Source organism: Haliotis rubra, unplaced genomic scaffold (assembly GCF_003918875.1).
Source record: "Haliotis rubra isolate DU_JTF1 unplaced genomic scaffold, ASM391887v1 Scf150, whole genome shotgun sequence".
Classification (NCBI taxonomy): Eukaryota; Metazoa; Mollusca; class Gastropoda; order Lepetellida; family Haliotidae; genus Haliotis; species Haliotis rubra.
The window spans coordinates 1,774,828-1,791,702 of record NW_025765448.1 but is presented as its reverse complement, the minus strand read 5'-3'; the positions used below and the strand labels follow the sequence as shown (position 1 = coordinate 1,791,702).

Sequence of the window (16,875 nt, the reverse complement as noted above, 5' to 3'; positions counted from 1 at the left end):
CACATTGTACCCATGTGGGGACTCGAACACAGGTCTTCGTCGTTTAGCCACTAGACTACCCCGACGCCCCTCAATGAAAAGAGAATATTATCATTAAACGTGACTTCAAAAATGGGGAAAATGTCTGTTTAAAAAAAATCTGAACATTTCTTATGCCCAAATAGTGCCCAAAAGAATAACGTGACCAATATTAGCGTCTATCAAAGTGAACGAGTGTGAGACATGGGCTTTACACTTTGCACCTCTGAGGGAATCGAACCAGGGTCTTCGGCTTAACGACCGATCACCTTAACAACTAGGCTATCTCATCGCAGCTTGTCAAAGACAGCAGCTGTTATTATAGTTTGTTACGTGAAAACAAGATATTGGCCACCTTTGTATTAACCTGACAGCCACGTGCACCTGAACCGAGGCATTGAGTTCATTTCCTAGACAGTGGTTGAAACAGTCCATGGCACCGAACATAGACAAATTGGACATTTGTCATTAATTCCCTGTTGAGAATATCGCCTATATTGACAATGGCGACCATTTTGAATATGTTCATTGGATGTTCGTTTTGTTTCTATGTTAAGAATTGACGCTTATTGGGACAATGGTGGCCATTTTAACTTTGGGCAGCCATGTTGGATGTTCGGTTTGTTAACGTGATTTTCTCAACAAAGATAATAATAATTGGAAATAGTTGCGTATATCATCATTTGAAGAATCTCGATATATTTTACAATATTTTATATATTTTACAATGTATTTTTTCAAATATAAACTGTTCCGTGCCCTGAACGTTACCATTTGCTTAATTTGCATCTGAGATATGTGCTTCAGCAATATACTCATGCCAATAATGGTTGTCAGCCCCCTCCCCACCCCAACACACACACACACCCCACACACCTCACACCCCCACCCCACACCCAATCTCCAATTAAAAATTTTGAAGGGGTTGACAACCATTATTGGCATGAATATATTTGTTTAAGAATTTTCAGTGATACCGTTTGAGCTGCATATCTGGTTACAGCCCAGCAAACATGACATAACAGGGCCAGTAACGGCTCCCTTCCTCACTTATAACTTCAGTAACGGCATTAAGTATTAACCTAAATGGCCCTTTATGTATTTTACAGTACTGTCTTAACTGTATTGTTTTAATACTGGCCCAGTCGCAACATCACAGTTTGTTTCAAGGCATAGTGTAACGTTACTGGGCCAGCATGCTGCAAACAGTATAGGACAACGTTACTGGTCGGGTACTGGCACAGTAATGAAATACGGTACGGGGCCATTAAAGGGCCACTACAGAACCAGACCTTACATGGTGCATTGTGGGTAAATTGAATTGCATTATGGGTTAAAATGTGCCTGTCATTTAATCGTCTGCTAGAGGTGAGGGGTTGAGGTGTCAGCAAATCATTTGGCCAAATATGCAGATATTCTTTGAAAACAACATACAAATCATATGTAACTTTAAGCCTAATATAAAGGTGGACTAGAAAAGGTCTGTTACCATTAAATCATCTGGCATTTTATACTTGGGATAACTTTAGGAGTAGTAGATTATACTACTAGATTATTAAGTGCAGTCGTACAATTGTTTGTAAGTAGACTGACATGCTCAAATTGTTCTCAGTGCAATTTCACAAGCATTAATCACGCCTACTTAAAATCATTTCAATATACACGTTAGTGTTATCATGTGTTCATTTTGATCCATCTTGTATAAGTTATTTAGGCTTTCACCTTATTCTAAAATGTTGTTACCCAGTTTTGTAAATAATTGTCTTGACAGCCTTTTAAAAATGTTACCGTCCTAATACCCTGCAACTTTACTTAGTGACCTAAACATCTCATATAATATAATAGTCAACCCGACAAAATGTGAAAGCATCTGTTTCTCTCCCCAAGTGAAAGTATCATCCCATAACTCCTTCGTAAGCATCGACAACAACTCCATCAAGCCTGCCAATGTCGTCAAGCACCTAGGATTCCATCTAAACTGGAAACTGTCTCCAACTGACGCTTTTGATAATGCATGTAGAAGAGGAAAAGCATCCTTTCATTGCATCATTGCGGCTAACTCACTGCAGCTAACCTTTTTAAAAAAATAGTCCTGCCCTCGATGTTATATGGGTGTGAACTATGGAACAACATCAGCAAGACCGACCTAAACAAGCTTGTGACAACTTGGAGCTATTTTGCCAAAAGGATTCAAGGTTTCCGAAAACAGACAAGAACGGACATGTCTCTTAGCATGCTAGGCTGGCACTGCATCGAAGCTGAAATAGACAAGAGAAAGCTGATGTTCCTCCACAAACTATGTTCGTTAAACTCCAGCACCGTATCTAGGCACCTCTTCAACATCAGACTATTCACTTCAGGCACCCTAGTCAAAAGCACAGCTTTATCCCAGACATCATCGAAAAGCTCCACAAATTCAACATGCAGGGCCTGTTCCTGCACTGTGTACAATCTGGAGCTATACCAACAAGATCTCTGTGGAAAAAACTGGAAACACCAATGTCAATCTGTCCCCTACGGCCTGGCGCGACAGAGTACAGACCGACAGAGACTTCCCAAGGTTCCGGGTACTGCACACGTCCATCAAACCAGCCATCACCCGGATGACGTCAAGGGACAGACGTTACGTCAGACAGCTTGACTTCTTCTCCTGCCTGTGGGTAGCCCCGTCCCAAGATCTCCTGCGTCTTTGTCAACACTGTGACACGCCATATACGGACCTCATCCAACACATTGCGACATCCTGCACCCATCTACAGATCCTTAGACTGAGGGGTATTTTGTGGGCAATCATCTCTGACGTCTACCTGAACAACTTGCACGTCATGTTGAACGCCTGTGATGACGGGCAACTCCTGCTCTACATGATGGGGATGCCATTGCCCACCGACCTAGACTCATCCTGCCGTGAGTTCCTGAAGCGCACATCCAGCTTCCTGGCGGCCTCCGCCTCTGTGTACAACACACTGTGATAAAGTACACCAGACCTCATGTGACGGGTGACGTCTTACTCGTCAAAGCCTGTTTCCCCATAACATATACCCTTCCCTATAACCACATGAACTGATATATAAATATACACATAAACATGTACATAATTTCATGTTCACATTCACTTGTAATCTCCACACTTGGAGGAAATAAAGATGATAATGATGATGTTTTTAAAGGTTGATGCCGAAACTTATTGTCGGAAGCACCGTAAAGGAAACCGTCCAAAGAACCATGAAGTATGTGAAGTATGTCCTTGGACATACTATTACTTCTCAATATAACTGGTTGGGACAAAAATGTTGGAAGAAGGCCATGCAAGAAAGCATTTGCTCATCTTCAGCTGTGCGCTGCAATCACTAGAGGGTGAAATAGCTCTGATATATAGTTCTAGATTATGTAGATTTGGGAATTAAAGGAATATTGTCAAAGAAAGTTATTACTTCAGCTGGAGTACCTAGTCACTATATTGAACCATATGTGAAATTAATGTGGTCATTCCAATCAGATTTCAACTATAGTCACTACGGTGGCCATATTGAAAATGCCAGTTTAACTCATTGGTAATTCATTTCTGCAGGGATTAAGCAGAAGAAATTTGGTATGCAGGACGGGTCAAATACTCTGATCTCTGTCAGTGTGCTAGGTATGGCTGTGATGTTTCGTTTTGATCCAGATGACCTAAAGTCAAGTGACTTGAAAACTGAAGTAAGACCAAATTTCCAGGGCAACCATTCTAATAATATGAAAGTTTTCTCAAAAGAATAAGGCATTACATATTAAGTTTGACAGGTGTGCAGTTGAATAATTAGAACTTTATTATTCTGCATAACGGTTTTGATGTTTATGAAAATTCATATAATAGTCAACTATGCTTAGGAGCTGTTCTCAAAAATCCCCTGCTTACAACAGCAGCAGAAAAGGAGGCTCATAGTGAGATGATGCTTTGGCTGAGAAATTCGGGGCACAGGGACGGGGGCCGCAAGAAGTGGCTACCACAGGGGCGTGTCACGCTTAGAACAGCGTTAGAGAGACACATAGGTATATAGACCCTACCCTAGTACTACTAGTATATAATGGAAAGGGATGTAACGACGGAACCACTCCCTCCTCAATCTAAGTTAGATTTCATCACGTAAACTATTTTTAAGGCCCCGTCGAGGCCTACGGATCAAAGGCGAGATGATTTCCCTACAAAATGAGCTATAAATGGTCACAATCGGATCATTATTTCAAAAGTTATACGCCACGACTCACCGAAAACAGCTACCCCCGCAATTCCAAGCCAAAATCATGGATCACCCAAGACAGCGAAAACTCACCCTTTAAATTCGTTTATTAATTCCAGCCACGTTGACAGCACCTATGTAGGGCTAGATTCGATCGGCAGCGCCATTCCACGGGTCTAAAAACTTATTGCAACATCTACAAATCAATTCCTCGACAGTAAGCAGGCATTTTCTCCAAAACCATCAGCAATCATACTCACTTGTCGGCCATAGATGGCCTTGACATTTAAGTTCATTGTTTGTATGACAGCTGCGGACTACTTTAATTCAGAGAGCTATTTTGTACAGCAACGCCGCCAGGAGAATACTGAAAGAGGTTTCAGCTCTGTGACTCCCTGCTCCGGACACGGGGTACTTCCAGGTGGCCGTTCTGCAGTCGGAACCAGCCACAGTATGGTTCTCTGGTAACGCGATAGGTTGTAGAAGCAAATTTCCAACAAATGTATTCCCCAGGAAGCATATCGAATATACGAGTTGTTTCGTTTGCTTTGGTTGGATTCGTTTCTTCTATTGCCTTCTGGTGTAGTCTTCCGAGATCTTGCACTGCAGATTCCATAGCAAGTGCTCGACGAACAGATTCTTCCATAGCATCTGGCAGCGATACGACAGACACTGGGTTCCAATAGATCGGAACACCATTTTCTGTTTCGAAACTCCTACTAGGCTCTACGCAGAAAGAAATTGTTCCATTGGGAGTCCAATACGTAGTTCGTCCCCACCTATCGTATTTCTCTTCCGCAAACTTGTTGCATGTGGAGAGAATTCGTTCTAGACCTTTGTTTGCCCAAATTGCTATTGGTTCGTCGTTGTTTTCCACAAGCACTCTGTAGGAAGTCTTGCTGGAGTCCCATTTGGATTTCTGTATGCGCCATCCGAGAACGGAATAGTTCTTCACCCCGAAAGGCAAAACAGGCGGATTGTGCTAGGGAGGGAGAGACCGTTTTCGACCATTTCCTGAGCTTTTTTCGAAATCTCTGCATAGCGCTTTTTGGCAGCGACGATCTCTTTGAGGCGATGGACTTCCTCCATTCTTTTTTCTTCGTTCTGTTTGTATTCCTCTCGCATCGACTCTAGACGATGCCATGCATCTCTACGCCATTCTTCTGCATTGGCAGCATGCAAAATCTCCTCCAATCGTCTTTCGCGATTTCTCGTCGACCCGCACAGTATAGTACGATCGACCACGATTTCCGGTACCTCCTCTATCTCGTATTTCGAGGTTTCTATGCCGAAGGCGTTTTTGGTCTTTTTTTTGCGCCATTCGAAAGCAACACGTTTGTTCAGGGGTAGCATCGTATCTGGATTTGGACCTTGGGGATGTAGCTGTGTCGGCATACGACTTCGAGATAGTATAGTTCTCGTATGGGGAGCTTTTGTGTAGCATCATAATGGGCCTATTTCCAATCCTGTAGCTGTGACAGCCAAACTGTCTACTCGGAATAGAGGACAAGCTCGGAATCCGAAATCGGCTGTAGCACATTCTACAGCTTGGTCCCATCTAGCATCATCTTCCACGTTGGCTTTGGTTGGTTGTACTTGGATTCCGGATACTCTTTCTGTGCCCGTGTGTGCATACCAGCCCACGAAGATGGTCCCCTGGGTTCTGTCCGCAAGCACCATGCAACGGTCTAGACATTTGGATAGATTCTCCCACTGTTTTGCCGGTGGTTGTACTACGAATAGGTTTTTCCCCTAGAACAACTCTAGTGTTTGGTCCACCAAATCGTTGGCCATTGCGGTGTTGGTTCTATGCGCGTACAAAGAGACCTCTATGCAAGTACAACCTCTAGCCTGGACATCTGGATGGAGAAAGGTTTTCCGCAGGTGTTCGTTGGAACAATCCGCATAGTCGGCCAAATGGCCACCGATGTGTTCTCGTACTTCTCCCGCTTCGAAATTGGAAACTACTTTGTTGTAGATTTTTTTTCGCATGGTATAGCCATTCCAGGTTCCAACCCAAGTACAGACGTGGTTGCCTACACTTCTTGTATTGTCCAGGATGGTAGGCCCCTCACAGTCCATGGCAGTTGCAAGATCCCTTTGTTTTCGAAAGTCGTGTATCCTTTGGAGGTATTCCACGAGACACTTTCTATCTAGGGTGCCGGAGAAATCCCTCGTATAGTCGATAGAATACAGGCCATAGCCAAGTATCAACAGAAATTGTTCGAATCTGGAAATATTGGCTTGTATTCGCTCTATGGGTATTTCCGAGACATCCACTTTTGCTACGAATATTCCGAATATTGGATCGTCCACGTGTAGAGATTCCCATTGTGTCTTTGCTGCACAGTTGGTTTCTTTCTCGATCCTTCGTACAGTGCTCAGTATTGCAGAGAGCGCATCTATGGCATATTGTAGTGTATGTACGATTTTGGTTTGCACATAGCCCTCCTCTTGCTTGAAAGATTCGCGTACTGCATTTGCTATATTGGAAACTACAATAGATGCTGTTCCTTTTTCTCCTTTTCTATAGACACAGTCTTTTCGTCGAAGATAGCCAAATACGTAGATATCGTCCACAAATGTAGGTAGGCCTTCCAGTGGTTGGAGGTTTGTTTTGCCGAGATGGCCATCGAGATAGTCTACACGGGCAATATCCGGTAGAAGATTGCTTCCCACAGTATTTTCCAGTAGGAGGTGGTATGCCACTGCTTTTTCGGCTTGCAAGCCCATATTTTCGAAAGTTCCTTCGGTTGCCATATTTCTGGAAATATAGATAGGTTGCTGTATACCTACTTCGGCACCAAATGTCTAATTGGAAAATCTCGAAACGTTGGGCTTTTTGGTTCCATTGCATTGGGGTTGCCGAAACTCATGGTGTCCTACAGATTTTAAGGCTCCCATAAGGCATTGAAACACGACGAGATCAGGATTCTGGCTGAAGCAAAACTGAACACGGTAAGTGAGCGTATTTCCACAGCACTCACTGACAGTAAGATCTCAGAGGAGGAATCTCGTTCAATCCTCGACAAGTACCGTAAGATGAAACAAGAAATCCGGCTCAAGTCTCGTAAATCTGCTATCAGCGAAGACGAGAAAAAAAGTACATAGAACAAGGGGTACGAAACATTAAACTGTTTCACACGACATAGTGTCATGTGATCAGGATAGCGGTCATAGCAGCACAATAGTGCCACGTGGGGCCGGGAAGTTAACTGGGGGTTCAAAAGTAGTAGATATACTGGGGCGAGATCTAAGGGCCTGACAAAAGCTTTATTTGTGAAATAAAGCTTTGCAGAGGCTTTTGTTGGACTTGATCTCGGACTGTCATTATATCTACTACTCACGTGCTTTACATGCTATTGGGTTGACAAGTTGTATCTGAGTGAATGTTCGAGCTTACTACATGTGAAAAACTTTGGAACATGTTGTACCATTTCTTGGACAATTTTTTACTTTTTGCTGGGGGGTGGGTGTGACAACCATTATTGGCATGAGTATATATGTTCACTCTCTCTTTTCAAGGCTGTGAAACTATAATGATGTTTATGTTAAATGAACGAACTAACGGAATGGCCATTACTTTGTAGTTTGTTCATTTGTTTCTAGCACATGGTTTACAGATGGGACTGAAAGGGTTAAATTTAGCTATATAAATTCCCGAAAACGCATTAAAAGTCTTATTCACATTATTGTATGGTTATCATATACCCATGCTCATAATTAGTACCGACCTCCTCCCTCCACACCCACCCCCTCAAATAAATATACAAATAAATATAGATGTAGTACACACGGGAAAATAAAAAAGCACTTTGGACATAATGAGAACCTCGATTATTTTATATTCATGAAACATTCAATACAATTGTATTGTATTGATTAATTGTCATTATTGAACAATGTTAGTCAAATGCATGCTCGTTACATTCTGTTGTAGGCAAACGCAAACGTCAGTACCTTTGTTCAGCGCCTCCGTGGTGTGGTGGTTAGAGCGTCCGCCCGGAGAGCGGAAGGTCGCGGGTTCGATCCCCGACCGCGTCATACCAAAAGACGTTAAAATATGGTACTTGTTGGTCCCTGCCTGGCGCTCGGCATTAATTTGTACAACAAGGACTGGTCGGCTTGTAGACAGTATAATGTGTCTGAATGGGGTATTCATGCTTCATTGCGGCATGGTATCTCAGCCTCAGCTTAAGTCTGGGCTAGTACAAGCAGCCGCACATACACATACACACGCATGCACGTCGTCATATGAGCGAAATATTCTCAAGCACGACGTTAAACCCAATTTCACCTCACCTCACCACCTTTGTTCAGCATTTTTTATAAGACGCGGGGAAATGTCACGAAACATAAATGAAAAGTAGCATGCAGTGTGAAGATGTTATCGGCTGTATCCTACACGCAGATATCTCACATGGTGCTGGTTCGGGGGGATGTGACTGCAAACTGGCACATCGACCAAATTGTTAATGTCTTCTTATTCGTATTCATTCGTGACAACTCGTGTTATTCCGGGACACGCCGATTAGCGAGGTTACGAAAGGGGCGAGTGGTGACGAATGGTTCGTATTATCATTTAGCTATTTGACACTGTTGACGTCCGTCATAATTCAAACGTTAATTTTTCACCATGGCCTTGCAGATCTGATCCTGGCAAAGCATCGCATGATGTGACCTCGAAAGACGCGGACATCAACGTTATAATACGCCACCGATACTTCCACAACTAGTAACCCACTGCAGGAGAGCGGAGAGAATTCCACCGTCTATGCCAAGCTTAAGGATGTGTGTACCAGTGACAACAGCACACGATGGTCACACCAGGTACCGATCGGAACAAACTATACCACGCTGTGATAGATCTTGTCAACTTTGTCAATCTACATCTATTGCTGATAAATACCATTGTATGTTAGAATGTCAAGCCTTTGTGATGCTACAAAATATATTTATCATCCCCCAAAACAAAATATCCAAATCTGAAAAAAATGTATATTATGTATAACTAGTGACACTAAAAAAATTATCAATTTATCAAAATGTGTATCAAAAGTATCATCCTTTATAAGAAACAAAACCTGTTAGACTAGCTACAGCCACCTTGTGTTATATTTGGTATTTATATATGCTATTTATTATTTATGTATCTGTTTTATTTGTTTTTGTTCATAAATTATTTGCATTCTCTCCTGTACCACCAATCGTGGTTATTTGAGAATAAATTCATTGATTGCCTTCTGTCCATCAAAATAATGAAATATGCACGCTAGACTGAACATTGTAGAATTGTGTCTGTTTGTTTGTGTGAAAACGTGCGTGTGTGGGCGTGTATGTGTGGGCGTGTATGTGCACGTGTGGGCGTGTTTGGCGGGTGGGGGTGGGGTGGTGGTGATGGGTGGATGGGGGGTTGTGCTACGAGTGTAAACAAAACACATCCACAGGCCTTTTTCATCCCCACTGGTGGTAGGAATGCATAGATTTGAACAGTGTGAAAGTAAAGGAGCTTATCGCAGTTCTAGCAGTATTTGCATAGGTACACGTATGATGCTGACCAATGATATGAAAGTGGCGAATCCTGGATTTGGACCCACGATTAGCGAATCCTGCGATGCAAACAGGGCGGAATTCTTCTCATGAACACTGTTAAGCTCCTAATGAAAATCATTAATGGAAATTTAATGTGAAACGGTCACGCTTGCACAAGCAAAACAATTTGTTTAGGATTTACGCTCACTGATTAAAGGGTGGTTAAGTACAGACTGAACCTTTTCGCTTATAACGTGAGTGGTATATTCCACGTTGCATAGAACGAGCAACAAATCAACATATATATACGTAAGCGTGAAACTCCAATCCAATAAAAAAAAACTTACCCGGAGTAAAACATGACGCTGTGATATACTAAACCTTGACCGGACTGCGCACGCTGGTACCTCTACTCGCGTTATTTACAAGGTTCAGTTTAGGTAAACACTCTCCTATACTACGTGTCATTAGGAGAGCTTGACCCCTACGTGGACCTATCGGACCAGTGATGAACAGATGATCCAGAGCCTGGTGACCCTGTATCTACTGATACGGGTCCTGTAAATAACATGGCTACATGCTATTAGATATTTGTAGTGAGTGAGTGAGCTGGGTTCTACGCCGCTTTTAGCAATATTCCAGCAATATCACGTAGAGGGACACCAGAAATAGGCTTCACACATTGTACCCATGTGGGAAATCAACGCTTTACGCTTTAACCACTATTTACCCATGTGGGGAATCGAACCCGGGTCTTCGGCATGACGAGCGAACGCTTTAACCACTGGGCTTCCCCACCGCCGATAGCTTTTTGTAAAAGTAATGGGTTTTATATCATCAATGGTAGAGCTGGGTCCGATAAATGTATCGGACATGTAACTTGTAAAGGGGTATTCCTAGTTGATCATGCTATTGCGTCTTATACTGTGTTCACCCTTATATCACACTTTTCTGTCCGGGAAATTGATGCACTATTTTCAGACGTGCACTCTGCGCTTGACCTGACCACACAACCTCCCCTGGCGCGCAGGCAGTGAGACAAACGCGTCACTACAACAGGGCCGAGGGCTTTGCAGCAGATATCAAAACGTGTGATACTGCAGTAAAGAAATATCAAGGCAAACAAGCAAATCCAGTAACGGTGGCAATAAACTGCGTTTTTATCGTATTTTCAGTCGTCTTTTACCACAGAAATCTTCGTAACAGACAAACTACCCAGGAGTGATAGAAAGGCTATCGGAAAGTTCCGACGTGGAGTTGCCCCACTACGGACTGAAACAGGGAGATATACCAACACCCCTATCATTGACAGGACATGTTTTCACTGCACAGACTCAGTTGAAGATGAAAGTGACGTATTATTACACTGCCCTTTATATACATCTTATCGGTTAGACCTTTTTGGACATTGTAATCATGTGTGCAATACTTTTAGCAATTTTACGGATGTACAGAAACTGGTAATTATTTTGTCATATCCCAATATTGTTCATTTTACTGCCAAAACGTGCAAATTGTTGCTTTAAAACGTAATCTTTTACTGTTTAACAAATGATTCTCCCCTTTTAAATATCTACCTGTTACCATATTGAGCCTTTATTTTCGCTGTTATTTGTATATATTATGTATTTTATGGTGTATAATTATGTTTGTTCTTAAAGGTTTACGATAGTGTCTCATAACCCTAAGCGGATGGACATTTATACATAATATGCAACATATGTTCGATAATCTTGACAAGAATGATCCAAAATCGATCTGGAAATTACAAAAGAGCGGTAACTCTGACGAAACAATACCGCCTGTTGATAAACTGTTTGGTTATTATAAAGCGTTGAATGACGAAACCAGCTTTGAAGAAGACGATAAATATATGAATGAAAAAATCTCGAAACATATCAATGACAATAAAGCTGTTTTCAATCAGCCTATTAGCAGTGATGAAGTCACAAATGCTATAAAACACCATTAAAGTAATAAAGCCGGTGGTGTCGATAATGTCATAAACGAGTACATTAAATGCACAACTGGCAAAATGATCCATTTATATGCAAAAAAATTCAATATCATTGGACTCCGAATGTTTCCCGGAAACTTGGCTAAGAGGAAATATAAGACCAATTTAAAAAAACAAATGCGATCTTTCAGACCCCAAAATTATAGACCAGTTACTTTTCTGTGCTGTATGAGCAAACTATTTATGTCAATAATTAATAACAGACTGACTTTTTAAAATCATCACATGTTCTATCTGAAATACAAACAGGTTTCAGAAAGGGATACTCGACAAATGATCACCTATTCTCACTTTATTGCATTATTAATTTATCAAAAATCAGAAAAAGAAATTATTCTGTGCATTTATAGACTTTGAAAAAGCTTTCGATAATGTACATGTTTGGAAACTCGGATTGTGGAATCAGCTTATTAATTATAATATCACTGGTAATGGGTTCGAAATAATACGGTCAATGTATAAAGGTATAAAATCGTGTGTTTCAACCAAATATCACTCATCTGAATATTTTGACTGTCTTAAAGGTGTCCAAGATATTTTTTATGGATTAAACTTCTTTTTTAATTTCTCTCACAACGTTTCGAGACCATTCCAGGTCCCTTCATCAGGTGAACTGATGGTTTGAAACAAAGGGTGCGATCTTTTTTAATTTCTCTCACAACGTTTCGAGACCATTCCAGAGACCTGAAATGGTCTCGAAACGTTGTGAGAGAAATTAAAAAAGAAGTTTAATCCATAAAAAATATCTTGGACATCAATGTACAACTTCTAAATGCCACTGAAAGACATCTGTCTTAAAGGTGTTAGACAGGGTGAGAATCTGTCGCCTCTACTCTTTGCGTTATTCCTTAATGATCTTGAACAATATTTTAATGCTTTCTCATGCAAAGGTGTTGTTTTGAATGATGATGTGTTATGTTGTCGATTTCAAACTAATTGTTGTCGATTTCAAACTAATTGTTGTTGATTTCAAACTAATTGTTGTTGATTTCAAACTGATTGTTTTGTATGATTTTTACACAATAAATATAATTGACATAACTGTTCGTCTTAACATGAAGGTGCTATTTCTGGTAGTCAGAAGTTTAGTGGTTGTAGCAGCAACTATGTGAGATTGAACCTGTATATTTGTTGTTTAAAGTGTCAGCGATGTCACAGCATTTTGACAGTGTTTGATTGACATCGGGTCGGCATTTCTGCTCAAAGCAAACGATTTCCGATCTTTATGATCTATATCAATAGCAAGCTCTAACGATTCCTGACGTACTGTATATTATAAGTCCGTTCTTAAACAAGTGTTTTGACAATAGCAATCTATATACATGTAGTCACTTTCTCATTTTGAACCCCTGCGTTCTTCAGTATTTTTTATTATTTTTTTCCTGTCATGTTGAAAAACTGTTCACTGGATGCTAAACAGTACTTTGATTACCTGTATATGTTTTACCGTTGTACACGTTTTCGCTTTTCTTCTGTCGTATATCAACTCACGGTGTTATTTCTTTTCCAGGTCAGTATAATCAGGTCATCAATTTAGTAATGGATTTAAATTTACAGGTAATGTGTTTAAGTTTTCAGCTACAGGTCCATTGAACACAGAATCTCAAATCTTCGTAGATCAAAACCCAATTGTGTAGATCGATGCTCATGATGTCAATCACTGTTTTATGTATGATTAGGGATATCCGCTGTCCTGCGCGTGTTGTTACCTTATAATCCAGGAAAAGAATGCACTAACGTTGCAGTATACATTTTGTGTTAAGAACAATTACAGCGGTTAATCCAGATTTATTGATTAACTTAAACACGTATTAAAAGTCTTTGTTTGAGAATTACATATTGCAGCTGAACAAGAAAGACTTGCTTAAAGCGACTTCATAAATCCGATTTCTAATAGGCAATTCATAAAATTAGACCAACACGTTAGAACTCTCTATCATCTGATATTTTCGTATTTGACTTTGGCATCGTCAGCGTACGCTGACCTTAACTCAAGTAAGATTATTTGGTTGAATGATGTGATGTCGTGTAAGGTGCAGCCTTGTTTGACAGACAACACGTGTAGAGTATAATAAATACTTGAATGATGTTATGTAGTGTCAGTTGCATCCTTTGTTTGACAGGCAACAAGTGTAGAGTATAAATATTTGAATGATGTTATGTAGTGTCAGTTGCACCCTTTGTTTGACAGGCAACAAGTGTAGAGTATAAATATTTGAATGATGTTATGTAGTGTCAGTTGCACCCTTTGTTTGACAGGCAACAAGTGTAGAGTATAAATATTTGAATGATGTTATGTAGTGTCAGTTGCACCCTTTGTTTGACAGGCAACAAGGGAAGAGTACACATATTTGAATGATGTTATGTAGTGTCAGTTTCACCCTTTTGTTTGACAGGCAACAAGTGCAGAGTATAAATACTTGAATGATGTTATGTAGTGTCAGTTGCACCCTTTGTTTGACAGGCAACAAGTGTAGAGTATAAATACTTGAATGATGTTATGTAGTGTCAGTTTCACCCTTTGTTTGACAGGCAACAAGGGAAGAGTATAAATATTTGAATGATGTTATGTAGTGTCAGTTGCACCCTTTGTTTGACAGGCAACAAGTGTAGAGTATAAATATTTGAATGATGTTATGTAGTGTCAGTTGCACCCTTTGTTTGACAGGCAACAAGTGTAGAGTATAAATATTTGAATGGTGTTATGTAGTGTCAGTTGCACCCTTTGTTTGACAGGCAACAAGGGAAGAGTATAAATATTTCAATGATGTTATGTAGTGTCAGTTGCCTCCTTTGTTTGACAGGCAACAAGTGTAGAGTATAAATATTTGAATGATGTTATGTAGTGTCAGTTGCACCCTTTGTTTGACAGGCAACAAGTGTAGAGTATAAATATTTGAATGATGTTATGTAGTGTCAGTTGCACCCTTTGTTTGACAGGCAACACGTGTAGAGTATAAATATTTGAATGATGTTATGTAGTGTCAGTTGCACCCTTTGTTTAACAGGCAACACGTGTAGAGTATAAATATTTGAATGATGTTATGTAGTGTCAGTTGCAGCCTTGTTTGACAGGCAACAAGTGTAGAGTATAAATATTTGAATGATGTTATGTAGTGTCAGTTGCACCCTTTGTTTGACAGGCAACAAGTGTAGAGTATAAATATTTGAATGATGTTATGTAGTGTCAGTTGCACCCTTTGTTTGACAGGCAACAAGGGAAGAGTATAAATATTTGAATGATGTTATGTAGTGTCAGTTTCACCCTTTGTTTGACAGGCAACAAGTGTAGATAATAAGTACTTGAATGATGTTATGTACTGTCAATTTCACCTTTTGTTTGACAGGCAACAAGTGTAGAGAATAAATACTTGAATGATGCTATAGCAAGTCACTTGCGTCCTTCTAGAGATAGACAACTAGTGTGGACTATTTGATACTGGATTAAAGCGATATTACGCATCCTTTTACAGCCTTTTTGAAAAGCTAAATACTTCCTCTTGAAAATTTGAAAGGTTTTTATTCAAGACAATATCAGACATACAAAACAGTAGGAAGATTCTTCAATTTTTAGAACTTAAGTTTTGATTATGTCTTATTAAAAGCGCACATCTATTGTTTCCAAGAATAATTAAATGTGAAAATGTACACGTGAAACCATAATAATGGCATTCTATACAAATATTTATTTCGATACGTCACTATGACTTTAACACAAAATAGCTTCGGTTTTCGGGACTCATTTGCGTCGATATCTGGATATATTCGAAACTTACATATCACAAGACTTCGAGTTAACCACGTTTCCTCGTGTGCGGATATATCCCATACTGCGCATCCACTCTACAGGAAGATGGACATGATTGCCAAGATAACTGCGATGGAAGCAAGGGTTGATTGTTTTGAGGCACCAGATGTCGGGTACGGTCCATAGCTAGGTCTAACTCTGCACTCGCATGAATCCAGCGCAGCAAAGAATTTAGTGTTTTCAACATTATCAACAAAGTTTCGCATTATGTCTCTGATATAACCCTCCACTTGTCCCGTAAAGCACGGGTGTTGCTTTACCTCGGCTACAGCAGCTGGACATTCCGCACGACATCCTCCATAGACATTACAGTTGTCCAAAACCTTGAACAGAAACGTCAAGAAAAAACCTTACACATAAATAATAACTGTTAAAAATAATAAAAATAATCACCTTATCTGCCCGGTGAAATACAATATAGATTTGACAGCTTCTTGTATATTGCATAGAGCCACGTTTCAGTGTAGATTCTTACACCGTTTTCAGGATAAAAGACATCTTGAAAACGGTGTAAGAATCTATATGAAATCAATAAACAAGAAGTTGTTAACCATAAAGTCGTTTGCTTTATTATTGACTCACAAGCTTCTAGAATGTCAAACACATAGTCGGAAACGATATATTAACCCTTAAAAAAGATGGCCATGGAATTATATCATGTCAAAGAATATAGTGTCATTTGATTTGGTTATAGCCAAACAAAGTTTAACATACCTTGCCAAATAATTGCTTTCTGATGGGATTTGATGCATTAAACAACATGAACAAGTTACAGCCATAGAGAGATCCAGTTTGATCGAAGTTACAGAGGTCCAGATCATTCCACGTAAAGCAGGACCCGCTCTGGAGGGCCTCTTCGGGGTAGTAGGTAAAAATCCCAAAACACATCTCATCGAACGTCCCCTCTCCAAACATGGCAGTTGTGCTTCTGGAGGTGGACCTGTACACGCAGGTGGTTTCTAGAACATCGCCCGCCAGAAGCTGCACGGGAGGGTTGTACCTAGGTTGAGAAAAATATTGTGACGGAGTGCTTATGACAATATTCCAGCAATATTACACCGGGGGACACGAGACACGGGCTTCACACATTGTAACCATGTGGGGAATCGAACCCGAGCTTTAACCACAAGAGCTACCCACCGCCTCCAGAAGCATTGAAAATTCGGATTTGAAATGTCACTCGTGACTTTGTTATTTTATGGTCTACTTGGCGCAGTATTAATTAATTAACTCGATTCACCAAACACTTAGAGGATACGAATTTCCTAGTTGACTTGAAG

The 16,875-nt window shown here is 40.4% G+C and overlaps 1 protein-coding gene across 1 annotated transcript in view; it reads right to left on the bottom strand.

The window, feature by feature from the left end:
* Positions 1 to 15,287: 15,287 nt before the first annotated feature.
* The window catches only part of LOC124270274 (tyramine beta-hydroxylase-like), a 32,156-nt gene continuing 30,568 nt past the window's right edge, over positions 15,288 to 16,875 (bottom strand). The window contains exons 10-11 of the mRNA XM_046705315.1: positions 16,310 to 16,595; positions 15,288 to 15,918 (exon numbers count right to left, since the gene is read on the bottom strand). Coding sequence (XP_046561271.1) covers positions 15,631 to 15,918; positions 16,310 to 16,595 — 574 coding nt within the window. The 3' untranslated portion in view covers positions 15,288 to 15,630. The remainder of the gene's footprint in view (positions 15,919 to 16,309; positions 16,596 to 16,875) is intronic.